Genomic DNA, 19,779 nt, shown 5'->3' with positions numbered 1-19,779 from the left:
GTTTCTAGACAACTTATGGGCAGAGTTTCTAGGTCTTGAGAAATGCTATGCATCTAGACAACTTAGCCACTAACTGGATATTAGAATATGATTTTGTCATAATCGTTCCACATTTTTTTTGGCTCCTGAAATAATTGATAAATAAAAAGAAGTAAGTTTTTAAATTTTCTTCATCTCTTAGTAGGGTAAATTTGGATAATTTCTCAACAGCATACCTTTTTCATCTACATCCTCTTATAAGTTTTGTTTGCTAAAAAACCCATGGTTAACTTGAAAGGGATCCAAACAAATCATAGATAGTTTGGAATGGATAACAGGACATTATAAATGCCACAATATTCTTTAACATAACTGATTATATTTAGTCAATTTATAGAGTGCTTCAAGCGCTAATAAATCATTAAATCATATATGGGCTATTCCATGTCAAAACCTGTATTAGTGACAAGAAATCAAAATTGAGATAACGAAATATTCATGAAGCACAATCTTTAACCTTTCAAATCTGAGAAATTATCTTCACTATTTTAAGACTTACAGTGGTTTTAAGTTAGGCACTAAAAGCATTTAGAGACCTGAATTTAAGAACATCATGAAAGCAGTATTATGTCCTGGTGTATGGTGTGTATTATTCATGTCATTTATGTGACAGACTATGCATTTCACTTACTATACATTATACATTTGACTATTTAGAAACAGTTTAAAATGACTTTACTGAAAGATATCTTAACCATGTATTTTTTGTTTCATCACAGGCCTTTCAACTATATGCGTCTGTATTCTTATGGTGCACTGGTGCTTTTGAATTCTGGTTGCCATGGCAACACAAATAACATTTTCATTTGCCTTAGATAATTGAATTACAACATACTAGTTTCTGCAGGAACGTAAGAAAAACAATGATATTCCAGTATTTTAAATTTTTTGTTATAGAATAATTATTCATGTCAAGATAGAATGATCCATTTATATACATGACTGTCTAAGATCATACTTTGTTCAAATTTACCTTGATTTACCTGATTGTTTAATTCGAAGTGAAAATAGAGCTATTTTTAGCTCACATGTCACATAGTGACAGTGTGAGCTTTTGTGATCGCGCAGCGTCCGTCCGTCCGTGCGTAAACTTTTGCTTGTGACCTCTCTAGAGGTCACATTTTTCATGGGATCTTTATGAAAATTTGTCAGAATGTTCATCTTGATGATATCTAGGTCAAGTTCAAAACTGGGTCACGAGCGGTCAAAAACTAGGTCAGTAGGTCTAAAAATAGAAAAACCTTGTGACCTCTCTAGAGGCCATATTTTTCACAAGATCTTCATGAAAATTGGTCAGAATGTTCACCTTGATGATGTCTAGATCAAGTTCGAAACTGGATCACGTGCCTTCAAAAACTAGGTCAGTAGGTCAAATAATAGAAAAACCTTGTGACCTCTCTAGAGGCCATATTTTTCATGGGATCTTCATGAAAATTGGTCAGAATGTTCACCTTGATGATGTCTAGATCAAATTCGAAACTGGATCACGTGCCTTCAAAAACTAGGTCAGTAGGTCAAATAATAGAAAAACCTTGTGACCTCTCTAGAGGCCATATTTTTCATGGGATCTGTATGAAAATTGGTCTGAATGTTCATCTTGATGATATCTAGGTCAAGTTTGAAACTGGGTCAGCTGCGGTCAAAAACTAGGTCATTTGGTCTAAAAATAGAAAAACCTTGTGACCTCTCTAGAGGTCATACTTTTGAATGGATCTTCATGAAAATTGGTCAGAATGTTCACCTTGATGATATCTAGGTCAAGTTCGAAACTGGGTCACGTGCCTTCAATAACTAGGTCAGTAGGTCAAATAATGAAAAAACCTTGTGACCTCTCTAGAGGCCATATTTTTCATGGGATCTGTATGAAGGTTGGTCTGAATGTTCGTCTTGATGATATCTAGGCCAAGTTCGAAACTGGGTCAACTGTGGTTAAAAACTAGGTCAGTAGGTCTAAAAATAGAAAAACCTTGTGACCTCTCTAGAAGCCATATTTTTGACAAGATCTTCATGAAAATTGGTCAGAATGTTCATCTTGATGATATCTAGGTCAAGTTTGAAACTGGGTCACATGCCATCAATAACTAGGTCAGTAGGTCAAATAATGAAAAAACCTTGTGACCTCTCTAGAGGCCATATTTTTCATGGGATCTGTATGAAAGTTGGTCTGAATGTTCTTGATGATATCTAGGTCAGGTTCAAAACTGGGTCACATGAGCTCAAAAACTAGGTCACTATGTCAAATAATAGAAAAAAAACGACGTCATACTAGGTTCAAAACTGGGTCATGTTGGGACAGGTGAGCGATTCAGGACCATCATGGTCCTCTTGTTTTAAATATCTCCTTATGAACAGGTAGAAGATGTGTGTTGTCTGTCCAGAACATGCCATACTCAGTTAAAAGTTTTGCTTGTAGGAAATCTTAGAGGGATTGTACATGTCGCATATATTTGAGTAGAGTTCCCATTTTGATGGAAGAATGATGTCTAGGGGCATAAATCCTCCCTCAGGAAAGCTCCTAGATGGAAGAAAGCCAGTCAGAGTGATGGACCTTGCTCATCATGTGATTTGTACAACCACATTAGTTTATATGGGATAACGTTTGAAATGAAGGCTGACTGGATTCATAAAAGATGAACAATACAGAAGCTTGATTGAAAAGAGAGCATTTTTTGTTCAATATTGATAACTTTGCTTGTAAGCATAAGGATATTTCATAATCGTAACAGTTACTAGGTATGACTACTTTTTAACTTGATTTTAAGCATCATGGTATTCATCATTAACATAACCAGGGCCCAACATGATAAAACTAAATTCTGAAAAGAAGATTTAAAATTCTTGCATTTAATTGAATGATTCCAAACACAGTTTTAACCCTTATCATGCTGGACGCAACTGATTCTGCCTTTGTGACCAGTGTAGATCATGATCAGCCTGCACATCTGTGCAGTTTGATCAAGATCTGCACTGTTTGCCATTCAGTCATTATCTTTTTGGTAAGCACCCCTTTTAAGTTTTAACAGTTAATTGTACTGTCCAAAGTGATCTGCACTGTTCGCCATTCAGTCAGTATCTTTTTGGTAATAACCCCTGTTAACAGTTAATTGTACTGTCCAAACTGAAAGATGGACAAGTTCATTATAGAACTTAAGCAGGGTAAGGGTTAAAACTGAACCGTCTCAAGCATTATCCCATATAAAGTTTAGTTATTGTTGGTCTGTATCCAAAGATTAGGGTCTGGTTTCATGCTTTATCGTTAAGTTGTTTTGCTGACTAAAACTGTCTCTGCTAAAATATAGTATACTTCTAAAACACCGGAAGTTGCTGATGATGTAACTAAGCAAATGAACTTTAAGGTGATCAAAAACAAAGTTACATACAGCTAGGTAATGATACCTGAGTAACTCAAAGACAATTGTTTTGTTAAAAAGTTGGAAGTTTCATGAATTTAAGGAAGAATATATTTTTTTTACTGCAGAAAGCAATATTTTGATAAAAATAGACTGTTTAACAAAACTCTTGGCAGTCTTTGTGTAACAGGTACTTCAACAAGTAAATTCTTTGGCATAAAGTGCAACAAAACAATACTTTAAACTAAGTATTTGTAAATATTTACATTTTCTTTAATATAAAAGTTTCAAATTCTGATACATTGGTTAATTTAGAAACACTTAAAGGAGAAATTGATATTATTTTCATAAAATCAGTTTTATTTCAAACCCAAGGTATTTAAATTTTTTTTACATTTCTCTGCATTTTACTATTTACTCTTATATGAAAACATGTCTTAGGCTGAAAACATAGGCTGAAAACATAGTGAGGAAGCATAAAGTTTAACTTTCTTTTGTGACCAGACTGTTATCTTTAGACCCATTTAATGTTATTATATATGTACGTCCATGAAAGCTTTTCTGTAAGTCTTCAGTTGTGACCTTTATCAGTCTGTAAACAGCTGACTGTATTCAGAGGACAGAGAAAAAACAACAACATATTTTATAGTACCAAGTTAACATGTAAATTTATTCATATATTGGTCTTATAGTGTTTTTATACCCACAAGAATTTTTCTTCTATGAAGATTTACATGAACTGCTTTCATGAAGAAATTTCTGTGATAATTGATACATGTATCTTTTCATTGTTTTCAAATTATACTGATGATTTGTTTTGTAATATTTTAACTGTTTTAAAATTTACCTAATAACTGATTGAAATCTGTCATGTTTTTTCAGTAAAGTAAAATAGATAAACAAATAGAAATGTAAGTGATGAGTTTAATGCTTAAGTGAAATAAATTATCAAGTATATACATTTTTAGCTCATCTGATTTTTTGAAAAAAAATGATGAGTTATTGTCATCACTTGAGCGGTTGTCGGCGTCGGCGTCGGCATCGGCGCCGGCGTCTGCGTCGGCGTTGCCTGGTTAAGTTTTATGTTTAGGTCAGCTTTTCTCCTAAACTATCAAAGCTATTGCTTTGAAACTTGGAATACTTGTTCACCATCATAAGCTGACCCTGTATAGCAAGAAACATAACTCCATCTTGATTTTTGCAAGATTTATGGCCCCTTTTGTACTTAGAAAATATCAGATTTCTTGGTTACGTTTTATGTTTAGGTCAACTTTTCTCCTAAACTGTCAAAGCTATTGCTTTGAAACTTGGAATACTTGTTCACCATCATAAGCAGACCCTGTACATCAAGAAACATAACTCCATTTTGCTTTTTGCAAGAATTATTGCCCCTTTTGGACTTAGAAAATCAGTTTTCTTGGTTAAGTTTTATGTTTAGGTCAGCTTTTCTCCTAAACTGTCAAAGCTATTGCTTTAAAACTTGCAACACTTGTTCACCATCATAAGTTGACCCTGTACAGCAAGAGACATAACTCCATCCTGCTTTTTGCAAGATTTATGGCCCTTTTTGGACTTAGAAAATATCAGATTTCTTGGTTAAGTTTTATGTTTAGGTCAACTTTTTCTCTTAAACTATCAAAGCTATTGCTTTGAAACTTGCAGCACTTGTTCACCATCATAAGCTGACCCTGTACAGCAAGCAACATAACTCCATCCTGCTTTTTGTTATAATTATTGCCCCTTTTGGACTTAGAAAATCATTTTCTTGGTTGAGTATTATGTTTAAGTCAACTTTTCTCATAAACTATCAAAGCTATTGCTTTAAAACTTGCAACAGTTTTTCACCATCATAAGTGGACACTGAACATCAAGAAACATAACTCTATCCTGCTTTTTGCAAGAATGATGGCCCTTTTTAGACTTAGAAAATCATGGGTAGGACAATATTTCTATTACACAAAAAAAAATCAGATGAGCGTCAGCACCCGCAAGGCGGTGCTCTTGTTTGTATTTAGAATTATAAGGTGATAATGATTTGTATGGTTTTGCTTTTTGATGCCTAAAATGATTTGTAATTTATAAAGACAATCAGATTGTATATCTTTCCTGTATCTTGTCTGGGTAAGATCTGAGCAAGATGAAAACATGAGCTGTTAACCTGTAAAATTTTGTATGTGGAAATTGTCTTTCGTTGAAGATTTAAATTTATTTGTTTTTGTTTGTCTCCACTTTTGAAATTATCAGGTAGATGATTTAATGTTGTATATTTATACTGAATGTTCTTGCCTGTGTATGTGTGCAAGTGTGTGTGTGCTGATATTTTTAACCAGGTTTTTTATAAGGTCACTAGGATCAAGGTCAAGGGCACTGTTACTAGAAGAAAACATGCATTGATGTATTGAAGTTTAACTTAGCTTATAGGTAACTACAGAAACAAGAGGGCCATGAAGGCCCTGTATCGCTCACCTGACCTATTGACCTAAAGATCATCAAGATCAACATTCTGACCAAGTTTCATTAAGATATGGTCATAAATGTAGCCTCTAAAGTGTTAACTAGCTTTTCCTTTGATTTGACCAGGTGACCTAGTTTTTGCCCCCACATGACCCAGATTTAAACTTGACCTAAAGATCACCAAGATTAACATTCTGATTAAGTTTCAAGAAGATACAGTCATAAATGTGGCCTCTAGAGTGTTAACAAGCTTTTCCTTTGATTTGACCTAGTGACCTAGTTTTTTAACACACCTGACCAAGATTTAAACTTGACCTATAGATCATCAAGATTAACATTCTGACCAAGTTTCATTAAGATATGGTCATAAATGTGGCCTCTAAAGTGTTAACTAGCTATTCCTTTTATTTGACCCCCGTGACCTAGTTTTTGACCCGACATGACCCAGATTCGAACTTGACCTAAAGACCATCAAGTTTAACATTCTGACTAAGTTTCATGAAGATACAGTCATAAATGTGGCCTCTAGAGTGTTAACAAGCTTTTCCTTTGATATGACCTAGTGACCTAGTTTTTGACTCCATCTGACCCAGATTTAAACTTGACCTAAAGATCATCAAGATTAACATTCTGACCAAGTTTCATTAAGATATGGTCATAAATGTGGCCTCTACAGTGTTAATTAGCTTTTCCTTTGATTTGACCTGGTGACCTAGTTTTTGACCCGACATGACGCAGATTCAAATTTGTCCTAAAGATCATCAAGTTTAACATTCTGACTAAGTTTCATGAAGATATAGTCATAAATGTGGCCTCTAGAGTGTTAACAAGCTTTTCCTTTGATATGACCTAGTGACCTAGTTTTTGACCCACCTAACCCAGATTTGAAATTGAGCTATAGATCATCAAGATTAACATTTTGACCAAGTTTCATTAAGATATGGTCATAAATGTGGCCTCTACAGTGTAAACTAGCTTTTCATTTGATTTGGCTTGGTGACCTAGTTTTTTATCCTACATGACCCAGATTCAAACCGGACTTTAAGATCATCAATATTAACAATCTGACCAAGTTTCATGAAGATACAGTCATAAATGCGGCTTCTACAGTGTTAACAAGCTTTTCCTTTGATTTGACCTGGTGACCTAGTTTATGAACCCAGATAACCAAATATCGAATTCGTCCAAGATTTTATTAAGGGTAACATTCTGACCAAGTTTCATTAAGACTGGGCCAAAAATGTGACCTCTAGAGTGTTAACAAGCTTTTCCTTTGATTTGACCTGGTGACCTAATTTTTGACCCCAGATGACCCAATATCCAACTCGTCCAAAATTTTATTGAGGGTAACATCCTGACCAAGTTTCATTAAGATTGGGCCAAAATTGTGACCTCTAGAGTGTTAACAAGCTTTTCCGTTGATTTGACCTTATGACCTAGTTTTTGACCCAGATGACCCAATATCGAACTCGTCCAAGATTTATTGAGGGTAACATTCGGGACCAAGTTTCATTAAGATTGGGCCAAAAATGTGACCTCTAGAGTGTTAACAAGCTTTTCCTTTGATCTGACCTGATGACCTAGTTTTTGATCCCAGATGATCCAATATCGAACTCGTCCAAGATTTTATTGAGGGTAACATTCTGACCAAGTTTCAATAAGATTGGGCCAAAAATGTGACCTCTAGAGTGTTAACAAGCTTTTCCTTTGATTTGACCTGATGACCTAGTTTTTGATCCCAGATGACCCAATATCGAACTCGTCCAAGATTTTATTGAGGGTAACATTCTGACCAAGTTTCATTAAGATTGGGTCAAAAATGTGACCTCTAGAGTGTTAACAGTCAAATTGTTGACGACGGACGGACGGACGGACGGACGACGGACGACGACGGACGCCGGACACAGGGTGATCACTAAAGCTCACCTTTGAGCACTTCGTGCTCAGGTGAGCTAAAAATCAAGGTTGGTCAGTGGGGTCAAGTTCAAGGTCAGCATTACTTAATGATTTAATTAATTTATTACTTTATAAATCTGTATACTTAGAAAATGCCATTGAAGTGCTGTGATCTACAGCATTGGTCTAATGTACCCTTTGTAATGTGGAAAGGAAATCATGTCCAAAGCCTAACTTTTTGTAAAAAAATGTCAAGATCAAGTTCACAATTACTAAAATACTTTTTTCATTGTGACTATCAAAAAGGTACTTTTCAGTTTATAGCTTTAGTAAGGATTTACTTACTGTCATCTAACTGGTGTATAGCAAACTTAAATGAAGAAATGGCTTTGGACTGTATTAATGTTACTAAAATAAAGAATTGTTTCCACTCAATATCCTTAGTTTGTGTCAGAAAACCTGGTGTGTAGGTAGTTTTTATCAAAGACAAGCCTGAGAATACATTTTGGGGTCACTATGGTCAAGGTCATTTTTTTTGCTAAAAATAGAAAAATGGTTTTTACTCAACAACTTATTAATCTGTATACTGTGAAAGTTCCACCTTGGTGTGGTGGGCTGAAGTGTTGGTCTATTGTACATGATGCAATGTTGAAAGGACTGATCGAGGTTCAAATCCTGGTTCAGACCTTTCTTTTTTTAACAAAAAAAAAGAGTGAATTAGCTGCGGTATGGGTATGGTCATACTAATAGTGAACTCGGGCTGAATGACACATTTGTGCTTGTTGTATCTACACCTGAATTGCCTGATTGGATGCAGTCAAATATGTATAACAGAACATGACCCTTTTTAAACAGAACTTGATGGCATGGTGGTTTTCGTGGATTTTCCACTTCTCTCATCTAAAACATTATTTACTGTACAATGTGTCAATATGGATAATTATTCCCCTTTTTCAACTTACATTTTCATTCAACTGACAAGGCTGTTGAATAGTTGAGCGTTGCTGTCCTCCGACAGCTCTTGTTGTTCACTATTGTTCTTTTTAGCCACCATATAAAAGAATTTTAGCCACATGCAAGAAATGGAATGAATAAAATTAATGTTATCTATTGTTCTCCTAGCCACATAACTATCCTACTGTATGTACAAACACATTCACAGACAAACAACACCAAACCTGTATCCCTCCACCTTCGACCAGGCATATTTAGTTCTTCCGAATAGCCCATTTGTTTCATAATTTAAGATACACCCCTTTTCTGTAAAATACAATTTAAACTGGAAATATCCTCATTATTACAGCTGGCTAATTCAATAATACAGACTTTTGGCCAAATTGATTTTATTATTTATTTTTCATGCCATTAAAGACATTTCATTTGCTTTCTTTTGTCTGATAAATAACAGCATCTTGCGATCAGTAAGTTGCTTGTACCTCTGTTTAACTTTTGTGTCATCTGTAAAAAGATTTCTGTTTGTGTAAATTTAGAAATTACCTGTAGTTTGGTTTTTACATGTATTTATCAGGTGCTTTTTTTTCATGTATTACATATTTTGATTACTGTTGTACTTTTTTTACTGCAAGATTGTGGTTACTATTTTATTTGACTTTGATGTGTAGATGCCTTTTTATTGTGTTATATTGTACAACAATCAAACCAGTTTAAGGTATTTCTTGATTACACTTATTCTGAAGCAATATTGTATATGTTTGAAGTGTACACTTAGGGAATGTTTTTCTCAATATATTATACCTCATTTGACTTTTTTCCTTCTTTATTCAATGTGATGTCATTTGGTCCATTAAACAAAGCAATGACATGTTTGTTTTATACTGTTCAGAGCTCAATTTATACTGATGCTTTCCTTCTATGACAAGTTCTGTCATTATTTTCAGACAATTATACTGTTCAAATATGAACAAACTCAAACTTCATTCCATATAATGTAACAAATGCTACACAACACTTCAGTCTGTATGAGATACCAAGTTTTATTTGTCAGATATAACTTGAGCTTCATCCTCATTTAGAAAGGTAACAGTAATTATTAGGTAATGGATAAAGTCAAAGGACTCACAAGTTCTGTTTCACCTTTTTTGTTGTTGTGCAAATTGTGTTTTCATTAGTAGTCTATGTTCAATGTATATATAATAACAATGTTTTAAGATTCATTATTTCCTTGTATAAGATGGTTGTCAATAAAAATACAATCATACTGTCAGTGAGTCGTTTTTTTCTAAACTTTCCCATAATCATTTTAGTTTTATATAAGAAACAGATAAATCAGCTGTCCAATTAGAGAATATGCATAATGAAAAGGTTAAGAAAGCACTTTGTTCAATATTGCACATGTTCTTGCACTAACAGCACCATAAAGGGAGGTAATCCAAAACAACAGATTTAGTAACACTTTCTACTAACAACCAAATATTCAGACCTTTTGCAAATATATGACAAAACAATAAACAAAAGTAAGATACAACAACAAGAGTTGCACAGGAGACGGCGCGCTCGACTATTTTGATGCTGGATAGCGAAATTGGGCACATCTGAGGAAGCTGGAGCTGTAACTGGAGTGTTTAATGATCCAGTGTGTAGAGATAGTACCTAACTTTCTCAAATCATAGGTATAAAGTTAAAAAGCTTTGAAATGAAGGCAAATATCCATGTATTTCTCAAAAATAGATATACTGACATTTTAACCAGAAGCATGGAAATGTATAACTCTTCTTGAACATGGTGAGCAGAAACATCAAAGGGACATAATATATTGAATATTTGGGTGCATTTGATTTAACAATTCAGCTGTGATCTGGATTGCTAAATAATGATCCATGATGCTGTTCGCTAAAAATATAGAACATCTGGAACAGTTTGATAACAGCAAAAACATGCTGTAACAGAATGCAAATATTTAAGCTCTGACCGGGACTCAAACCCAGAATCTCTCACACCTAAGGCAGACACTACCACTTCCCTATAACAGCAGTAGCTATAGTTATAGCTAGGCAGTTTAAGTGCATCCATATTCTCTTCCCGACTACATTACGTGAACTGGAACAATTTTGTGACAATAACATGTTCGGTGTACTCCAGATTATCGGCACATTCGCTTTGTTACCTAATGGCAATTTTCGTGTAAAGAAGAAATATAATCTAATTTTGCCAACATTTTAATCGGTCAAAACTGCCCAAATTTCTCCGACGTGTTTCTTAGAGTATGAACTGACTAACTGGTAGTACCAGTGAAATATAACTTATACTGAATCTTTTATATTTGCCCTTTTAGCAGCTTGAGAACAGCAAAGACAGCGAGCTTTGTCCAAATTTAAGCAATCATTTTACGACTTTTGAGAAGATTTCAATTGATAGGAAATTACGTTACAAACTAAATACCTTTCTGCAGCACATAAGTCATTAGCATTCACTGTCAATCAGTATTATGACTAAGATCAACTGTCATTCATTCATTCCAATGATTCACAGACAGAGTCCGTTGTTTACATTTTTATCATAACCGGTGCACTTGTAAAAACCAATATATTTTGAAAAATCGAAGTATGCGAAGAGCTCTGATATGGTCTCTTCAATGTGAATGAAGATATTGGACAATGGCATGTCTATGTGAGTCTGATAGCTTGTTCATGTCAAAAAATTCATAAAAATGCAAAAAACAACATACATTTCATTTATTTTCCCTATGTACATCAGTTTAATCAATCTGGATCTAAATTTTGCAGTATCAAATTAAACCGAACAAACTGGCCTTACACAGAAAGATTAAATTTATCACTGATAATCTCAAACTGATCAAATTTATTATGACAGGAACATAATAGTATTGGGCCAGGTTAGCAGTTGCGACGTTACCTTAGAAATGAAACACAAGATAATTCTGTAATTTGTAATTTACACTAACATTTATAATACTAAAGTAGTTTGCTGAAATGAAACATTTAAACACACTATATAATGGTAATGTGTTAGTGGTAATTCATATTCTTTTCATATCCCTTGACAAAACACCTAGGTTTTGTAGCTCCATTACTGACCTAATGACACGGTTTCTGACGAACATGAGTAACTTACAGAAACAAGCATGCTGTCACACTGACCTTTTTCCTTCTTTGTACAAGCATTAGTTTCACACACTCAACTTTTGGTTAAAGTTTTTGTCCAAGTATTTGAAAAATCACTCTGTCCAGAATTACCACTGCTTGAGTTGAAAGATTTTTCTTCAGCTTGTTGAGTGTCCTGTTTCATGTTTAGTTTTCCATTTGTCTCTTTTGTCTGGTTTCCTTTTCCTTTCCCTTTGGTCTTGTTTCCACCCTGTAATGGTAAATGTTTGTGTTCAGGTTTAACGTCTTTTTTCAATTTTTCAGTCATATAAACGACGGTGTCTACTTGCAGCAGTACAAACAATACCCAACTTTATGGTGCTGTCTCACTGGAATATCATGCCGTAGACACACGACATGATACCCCACCCAGTCACATTATACCGACACCGAGCTGACCAGTCCTAGCACTATCTTCTTAATGCTGAGCGCCAAGCGTGGAAGCTACTAGTACAATTTTTTTTACGTCTTTGGTATGACGTGGCCAGAAATTGAACCCACGACCGCCCGCACTCAATGTGGGTGCTGTACCACTAGGCTACCGAGGCAGTGTGAAATGTTAAATGAGTCTTACAATGGGACTGCAACATGCTTTGCCACTAGCATGGAATATACTAATTTCTTGTTGGTTTTTGTTTTTAGTAAATATTATCTCATACATTAATTTTGTCACTGGTTTGTATATTTGAGTATTATAATAACAAATACTACTGGTTCAATTCTTTTTTATTACTTCCCTTTATGGCTCAGGTAGAGTAAGTTCTTGTCCACTGCTGATAGAAGTGCTTTTCTAACCATGTAATTCAGCACATCCTCTATTTGGCTAGCAGCTTTATTTAAAGAAATCATCATAAATGCTTGTCATCATAAATGTTTAAGTTACTTACAAATATAATACATCATGAAATGCTTGAAAATAGACGATGGAACTCCTTTGGTACCAACTCACATGTAAACTAAACAATAACAAGAGCTGTCTAAGGACAGCAATGCTTGACTATTCAGCAGTCTGTCACTAGAGAAAGTAATGATTGAATGAACACTGAACGTTAAAAAGGGGCATTGATTTTGTAAAAATGCAAAACACGCAAAACAGAGTTATGGAACCTGTACTATGTATGTCAGTTTATTACAGCGGACAAGTGAGTGAAGTTTCAATCCATTCCCATTAGTGGATACTAAGATACCAATTTACATACACAAATGTTATCAAAAATTGCTACGTAGAAAAACGTAATTTTGTAACAAGAGCTGTCTGATCAAAAGATGTGTGGAGGGTATGAAAACATTTGGTTAAGATATTTCCGAGATACATGCACACAAGCAAAACTACATGCACACATGCAAAACTGTCCCACAATTTCTATGTGATAAAGGAGCATAATTTCGATAAAATGAAAGTCAGTTTTATGTTACTTTAAAAATGAGGCCAATTCATGATGCAGAAAAGACCTGTGAAGTTTGAAAGCCTTTGTCAAAGCAGTTTCTGAGAAACCTGCTTACATGTAAAACTTTAACCTTTTGTGACGTCAACGCTGACAAAAGGGTGATTACAAAAGCTCTCCAATTTGAAAAATTTCAAACAGTCGAACTAAAAATGTCAGTATAAAGACTGAATGCTTCGATAGGTATAAACAACACTTGGACTTCATGCAAAGCATCCAAATTACACCCATTTGTTAAACGCGATTCATAGATGATTTGCAAGAAGTCCCAATGTGCTTTTTAGTTTTTTACCCTCTAAACGCACAACAATGTATTCAATTTTTAAACATATTTAGACTTGTACAGATCCTAAAAACATAGTGGACATGCATATCAACTCAACCAATATGCTTTTCAAGTGGGTGCACGTCCAAATATATTGATGTATTGCACAGAACAATGTTAAGGTACTTACCATAATAAAAGAAAATTGTTAGAATGAAACAGAAGCTTCTGAAGATATTTCAGTACCTTGTTTGAGCCTTTATGTCTCTGCTGTTGATGTACAGTAACAGACTGTCCACTGACAACAGTATCTATCCAAGCTTCCTGTCTATCCATCCACGGTATGTTCTTCCCATTATAGATAAATCGTCGGAATGTTCCACATTCAAGACAAGTCACAACAGTTTGTTTTTGTCGTTTTTCTAAAGACAAAACACTTGGCATGATTAAAACCTAACTATAAACAGGATATTTGTTTTAGTGTTAGAGTGAAATATCTTTCATCAACTGAGCGCCAGAAGCAATACCCAGAGGAGCATAGCAACAATGAAAAGGTAAGATCTGGTATTCACAAGTGGAAGACCTTTTGATCTTACAAGTAAAATAAACTCTTTGACTGGGTCTTTCTATTGGTTTTAACCCTTACCATGCTGCACATGATTGGTTCTGCCTTTGCGACCAGTGTAGATCATGATCACCCTGCACATCTGTTCAGTCTGATCATGATCTGCAATATTCACCATTCAGTCAGTATCTTTTTGGTAAGCACCCCTTTTAACAGTTAATGGTACTGTCCAAATTGAAATATGGACAAGTCCATCATAGAAATTTAGCAGAGTAATGGTTACACAGAATCTACTCATTTGGCCTGTGCACAGTGGGAAACTTTCACTGTGTAATTACCAAATACATTTCACTGTCATATCTTAATAGTTCAAAGAGAAAACTAGAGCTATTAGAGGACAGCAATGCTCAACTATTCAACAGCCTTGTCAGTTAAATCAATATAAAAGTCGAAAAATGGACACAATACTAGTATTGGAAAGATGCAATACAGAGATATGGAAACTGTGTACAAGTGGCTACTAAGATACCAGCTTACATATGACAACTTAACCAAATCAGGATGCCAATGCTAACACCGACACACTGATGAGTCCAATAGCTTTACCTATTCTTCGAACAGTTGAGGTAAAAAATGGGAATGAAACTGTCTATCCATCCACGGTATGTTCTTCCCATTATAGATAAATCGTCGGAATGTTCCACATTCAAGACAAGTCACAATGGTTTGTTTTTGTCGTTTTTCTAAAGACAAAACACTTGGCATGATTAAAACCTAACTATAAACAGGATATTTGTTTTAGTGTTCGAGTGAAATATCTTTCATCAACTGAGCGCCAGAAGCAATACCCTGAGGAGCATAGCAACAATGAAAAGGTAAGATCTGGTAAAACAGAGATATGGAAACTGTGTACAAGTGGCTACTAAGATACCAGCTTACATATGACAACTTAACCAAATCAGGATGCCAATGCTAACACCGACACACTGATGAGTCCAATAGCTTTACCTATTCTTCGAACAGTTGAGGTAAAAAATGGGAATGAAACTGTCTATCCATCCACGGTATGTTCTTCCCATTTTATTAAATTCTTTATAACTTAAAATGTAAAAGCCTTTAGTTATTCATGACAAACCAGTTGTCACAGGAGTGACGTATTATACCCCCACTATATGGCCTTGTCACAGAACTAAGCCAATGTCAAAACCAAACTTGCTTGACCTTTGACCTACTGACCTCAAAATGGTCATGATCAACCTCCCTATGAAGTTTCATGATCCTCGTCCCAAGCGTTCTCAAGTTATTGTCTGGAAACGGTTTAAATGTTTCGGGTCACTCTGACCTTTGACCTTTTAAACTCAAAATCAACAGGGGTCATCTGCTGGTCATGACCAACCTCCCAATTAAGTTTCGTGATCCTAGGCCCAAGAATTCTGAAGTTATTGTCCGAAAACCGTTTCAATGTTCCGGGTCACTGTGACCTTGACCTGTGACCTACTGACCTCAAAATCAATAGGGGTCATCTGCTGGTCATGATCAACATCCTTATGAAGTGTCATGATCCTAGGCCCAAGCATTCTCAAGTTATCATCCAGAAACCGTTTAACTGTTCCAGGTCACTGTGCACTTGACCTTTGACTCAAAGTCGAATTTGACCTGTATTTCATGATCTTACACCTTTTTACTAAAATATATGATTCTAGGCCCAAGCATTCTCAAGTTATCATCCGGAAACCTTTTAACAGTTCAGGGTCATTGTGACCTTGACCTTTGACCTACTGACTTTCAAGTCGAACTTGACCTGTATTTCATAATGTTACACCTGTGTACCAAAATTTAAGATCCTAGACCTAAGTGTTCTCAAGTTATCATCTGGAAACCGTTAAACTGTTCACTACGACCTTGACCTTTGACCTCAAAGTCGAACTTGACCTGTATTTTCTGATGTTACACCTGTGTACAATTTTTTATTTTATTTTTAAATCTGTCAAGCCTTTCATGAGTTATTGTCCGGAAACCATGAAAACCAACGGACCGACCGACTAACAAACAGACTGACAAGTTCACTCCTATATTATACCCTCCCAAACTTCGTTTTGTGGGGGTATAAAAACATTTATTCAAACTTTCTACAAGTATGTTTGTTTCTTGTCTAGCAGGTAACTATTTCTGCAACATTCATAAAATAATTCTACCCTTGCATGTTTCAAATATTATTAGCCTGAATGTAACTGAAACATTTTATCAATAGATGTACATACTTTTCACTCTATAAATAGCAGTAACTCCAGGCATTAGCAAGACACAACATCTCTTGCACAGTTTTCTCTTCATATCAGGATGTCTAAAATTGAAAAATTAACATTTCTCAACAAATAATTGTCAGATGTTACAAGCTAATGAACAAAATTAGAATACTATTAATATGTGAAGATATATATATGTAATATTTGCTTTGCATTGAGAATTTTTTATGTGTACTAGTTAGTTCTTTAGTGGGATAATACTGCGCTCCTAAAGTTACACAATATTTCTATTGCAGAACATATGTGCATATTTCTCTGGTACAAAGCTATAATCCAGTAAACATTGGCATGAACAGTTTTAGTCAACTTTGCAACAAAAACTGAATAATAATACATTATTAATATATTTTCATTGAAATATATCAACTTGATATGAACATTTATGTCAACCATAAGAATGATTTGAAGGGTTGGAGTTTTGTTAGTAATACTTCATTAAAGTAACCTCTGATATCAAAACAGCTTCAGTTAAATATACTCTCAGTCTGAACCACTTTATTCTCTTCCATCATAGGTCTGACATAGTCTGGAGACAACCTGTGGTTTGCAAGAATAAACCTTTTAAGATGATCACTGCAACTCAAGGTCAATAAATAAAATTTGTTTTGTATCCATAATATCCACAAATTTCAGGCCGTTTTCCAACATAGCATGCATTTTGGTTAACACAAACAGTTAACCTTGTGTGTTCCTACACTCCATATCAATTCTTTTTTTGTTCACAAGAACTTGATAACAAATCAGTCAGAGGTAGACAAAGTAATGACAGTCTGTCAAAGTGTGGATCATTGCCTTGTCCACTGGATTGGGCACAGCCGCACCTGACATCTTGACCGGCAGTCTTGTACTTTACCTACTTGTATAACTAAGCTGGTAAAGTAAAACATCAAATTTTTCATGAAGTCACTCACAATTGAATGCCCTGCCTTCTTGCAATGACCATCAGTGTATTGATATAGAACCGACATAAACTCAGATCTTCAGGATTTCTCAGCAGACTTTGATAAGCTGCCTGCAAAATATGTAAAAAAAAATACTGTTTAATAAACTAATACATTAAAATGAATACAATAAGTGGGCAATGATGGTCAGAAGTTGCTCACTTGGCCTTGATTGTTCAACCTTGAATATATGTGTAACACACTGAATCATAAATGGTGACAACTGTATTTAATATAAACTGCAAAAAAAACCATCAATATATCCTACACCTGAGCTGGGAAGAAGATATTTATATCATTGCTCCAGACCTGAGGCTGATAAAAGTGTGATATTATATTTAACTGGTGACAGAAATTGAGAGGACAGCATTCAGCACTATGTAACTCTATTTAAAGACAATTCATTTTATCGCTCTGGCTCACATTTGCATGTTCAGCTTCCTTCTTTTGATATAGCTTTCTATATTGCACATTATGATGTGTACTATCCGAATTCCGACTACTATTTCACTTCACAATTTTCAACTCGTTTTCCAACTTATATGGACAAAGTAAAACAGTAGGAGAAAAGTAACTAAACCTGGTACAGAAAATTAACTCTTTTGTGAACATCCTCGAATGCAATGCCTTTTATTTTAACCATTTTTATGCTTAAAAAATATTTTCTGCAAGGCCCAATTTGTTATTGTAGTTCAAGACGAAGACGAAATTCACAGCGTTGTCATCTTCAAATCGTATTTTATAGCAGACAACCCAAACCAGTACCAATGTAAAATATATCAGAATGGCTTCTTTTTTACGAATATTAGAATTGCTGTTTTTCTCTTAAATATGCTCTTTGTCACAAGCACCAAGTACCTCGGAGTACACCTGACGCAGAACCTCTCCTGGAACACCCGCGTACATTGACAAGTTCACCAAGAAGGGGAACAGTACCCTAGGTTTTATCTATCGGAACCTCAAGATTAGCAATAAGGAAGCCAAGACCACAGCCTACATCTCACTTGTGCGTCCAAACCAAGAGTACTGTTCCACCGTATGGAACCCCTACACTACGGACCAGACGAGAAAGTTGGAGATGTTGCAGAGGAGGGCGGCCCGCCGGTTTACGATGTCATTAATAGGCACCACAATACCAGTAGCGTCGCTGCCATGCTGGACCACTTACGTTGGGATACGCTGCAGTCCTGAAGAACTAAAGCCCAGCTTACCATGCTATACAGGATTGTCATGCAACAACCTGGTAGACATCTCAGACCAACAGTACCTTACTCCAGCTTCAAGTCGCATCAGATCTACAAATAGCAGAAAGTACAGGCAGCCATCATCATCTACATCGTACTATAGGAACTCCTTCTTTCCCTGGACCATCACCATATTGAACAGCCTACCATCGGCGACCGCCCGCTGACGCCACTGACCTGGTATCCTTCAAGTAGTGGCTATCATCACTGAAGTTCTAAGTAGGACCATCCCAGCTACCGCGGCCACCGTAACCGGAGAGGCTTAGGTTAAAGGGGCGAAAATGTAGCTGGGTAACACTTTTTATACTTCTCCCTATCCCACTCTCTTCTTACTATCTATCCTTTCCATATCTTTCCTCTTGACCAAACCACCCGTCGCGTGATAGTCAAGTGTGACTGAGTCGACGTATGATGTAGACAGATGTAGATGTCTCCGAAACTACTTTGCCGGTGCAGTCATACCGGATTATTTTTCATAAAGGACTGAATATGTTAATCATGTGAGCTAGGTATGCATAAAATATCTAGATTTAGCCGAAACCCCGACCAGCAAAGATTTAGCCGAACCCCACCCCCCTCTCCCAACAACAACAACAACAACAACACACACAGTGCTCATCCACGAACGCGGTGGGTGCGATTTATTTTTATGAAGTCCAAAATCCGTATTTACTCATAAAATCATGATAATAATTGGAAGTATAGCAATAAGTTATGCTTCTTAATATATTATAGCTTAATTGGCCCGGCACTTACTGAACATTTAGATTACTGTCACAGCTAAGACAGTGGCTCGGGCGGTTAACAGAGCTCTCGGTTTACTAGATTTATATTTAATCATATTTTATAACTCATTACAATCACGATTTCAGTACATATAACCAAAGAGCAAAAGGGTCGGAAAACAAGTTCTGACAACACTAGGTACTGCCCTTCCCTACATCCGATATCTGTATGCCATGTAGTTCGATTAATTGTGAACGGATTTCGTTCAAATTTTGAATATAAATAACTTAACACATTAGATTTACTTCCTCATAATTTAATCTCAACTGATAAACATACTAGTAGTCATAAAACTTAACAAATAGAAAATATCACTGTAAAGTCCGAATTCAGAAAATGGCATAACGCAAAATTCTAACAATTATGT

The 19,779-nt window shown here is 35.5% G+C and overlaps 1 protein-coding gene across 1 annotated transcript; it reads right to left on the bottom strand.

Annotated features, from left to right (window-relative positions):
- Positions 1 to 11,413: 11,413 nt before the first annotated feature.
- Positions 11,414 to 18,096, bottom strand: LOC123564566 (ribonuclease P protein subunit p21-like). Its single transcript, XM_045358239.2, has 5 exons — positions 17,963 to 18,096; positions 17,353 to 17,453; positions 16,397 to 16,479; positions 13,817 to 13,992; positions 11,414 to 12,071 (listed from the first exon to the last, which is right to left on the bottom strand). The coding sequence occupies exons 1-5, from the start codon at positions 18,023 to 18,025 to the stop codon at positions 11,895 to 11,897; spliced, it is 600 nt and encodes a 199-aa protein (XP_045214174.2). The 5' UTR covers positions 18,026 to 18,096; the 3' UTR covers positions 11,414 to 11,894.
- Between the last annotated feature and the right edge of the window lie 1,683 nt (positions 18,097 to 19,779).

Source organism: Mercenaria mercenaria, chromosome 2, assembly GCF_021730395.1.
Source record: "Mercenaria mercenaria strain notata chromosome 2, MADL_Memer_1, whole genome shotgun sequence".
Classification (NCBI taxonomy): domain Eukaryota; kingdom Metazoa; phylum Mollusca; class Bivalvia; order Venerida; family Veneridae; genus Mercenaria; species Mercenaria mercenaria.
The sequence above is the reverse complement of the archived record's forward strand: the minus strand, read 5'-3'. Positions and strand labels throughout refer to the sequence as shown.

Bases quoted from the DNA above. Each gene is read 5' to 3' on its own strand.
- LOC123564566 (XM_045358239.2), bottom strand. From the start codon at position 18,025: ATGGTTAAAATAAAAGGCATTGCATTCGAGGATGTTCACAAAAGAGTT. The intron at 17,454-17,962 runs GTTTAGTTACTT...CATATTTTGCAG, and splicing joins GAGTTAATTTTCTGTACCAG to GCAGCTTATCAAAGTCTGCT. The intron at 12,072-13,816 runs GTACTGAAATAT...TTACCATTACAG, and splicing joins GACATAAAGGCTCAAACAAG to GGTGGAAACAAGACCAAAGG.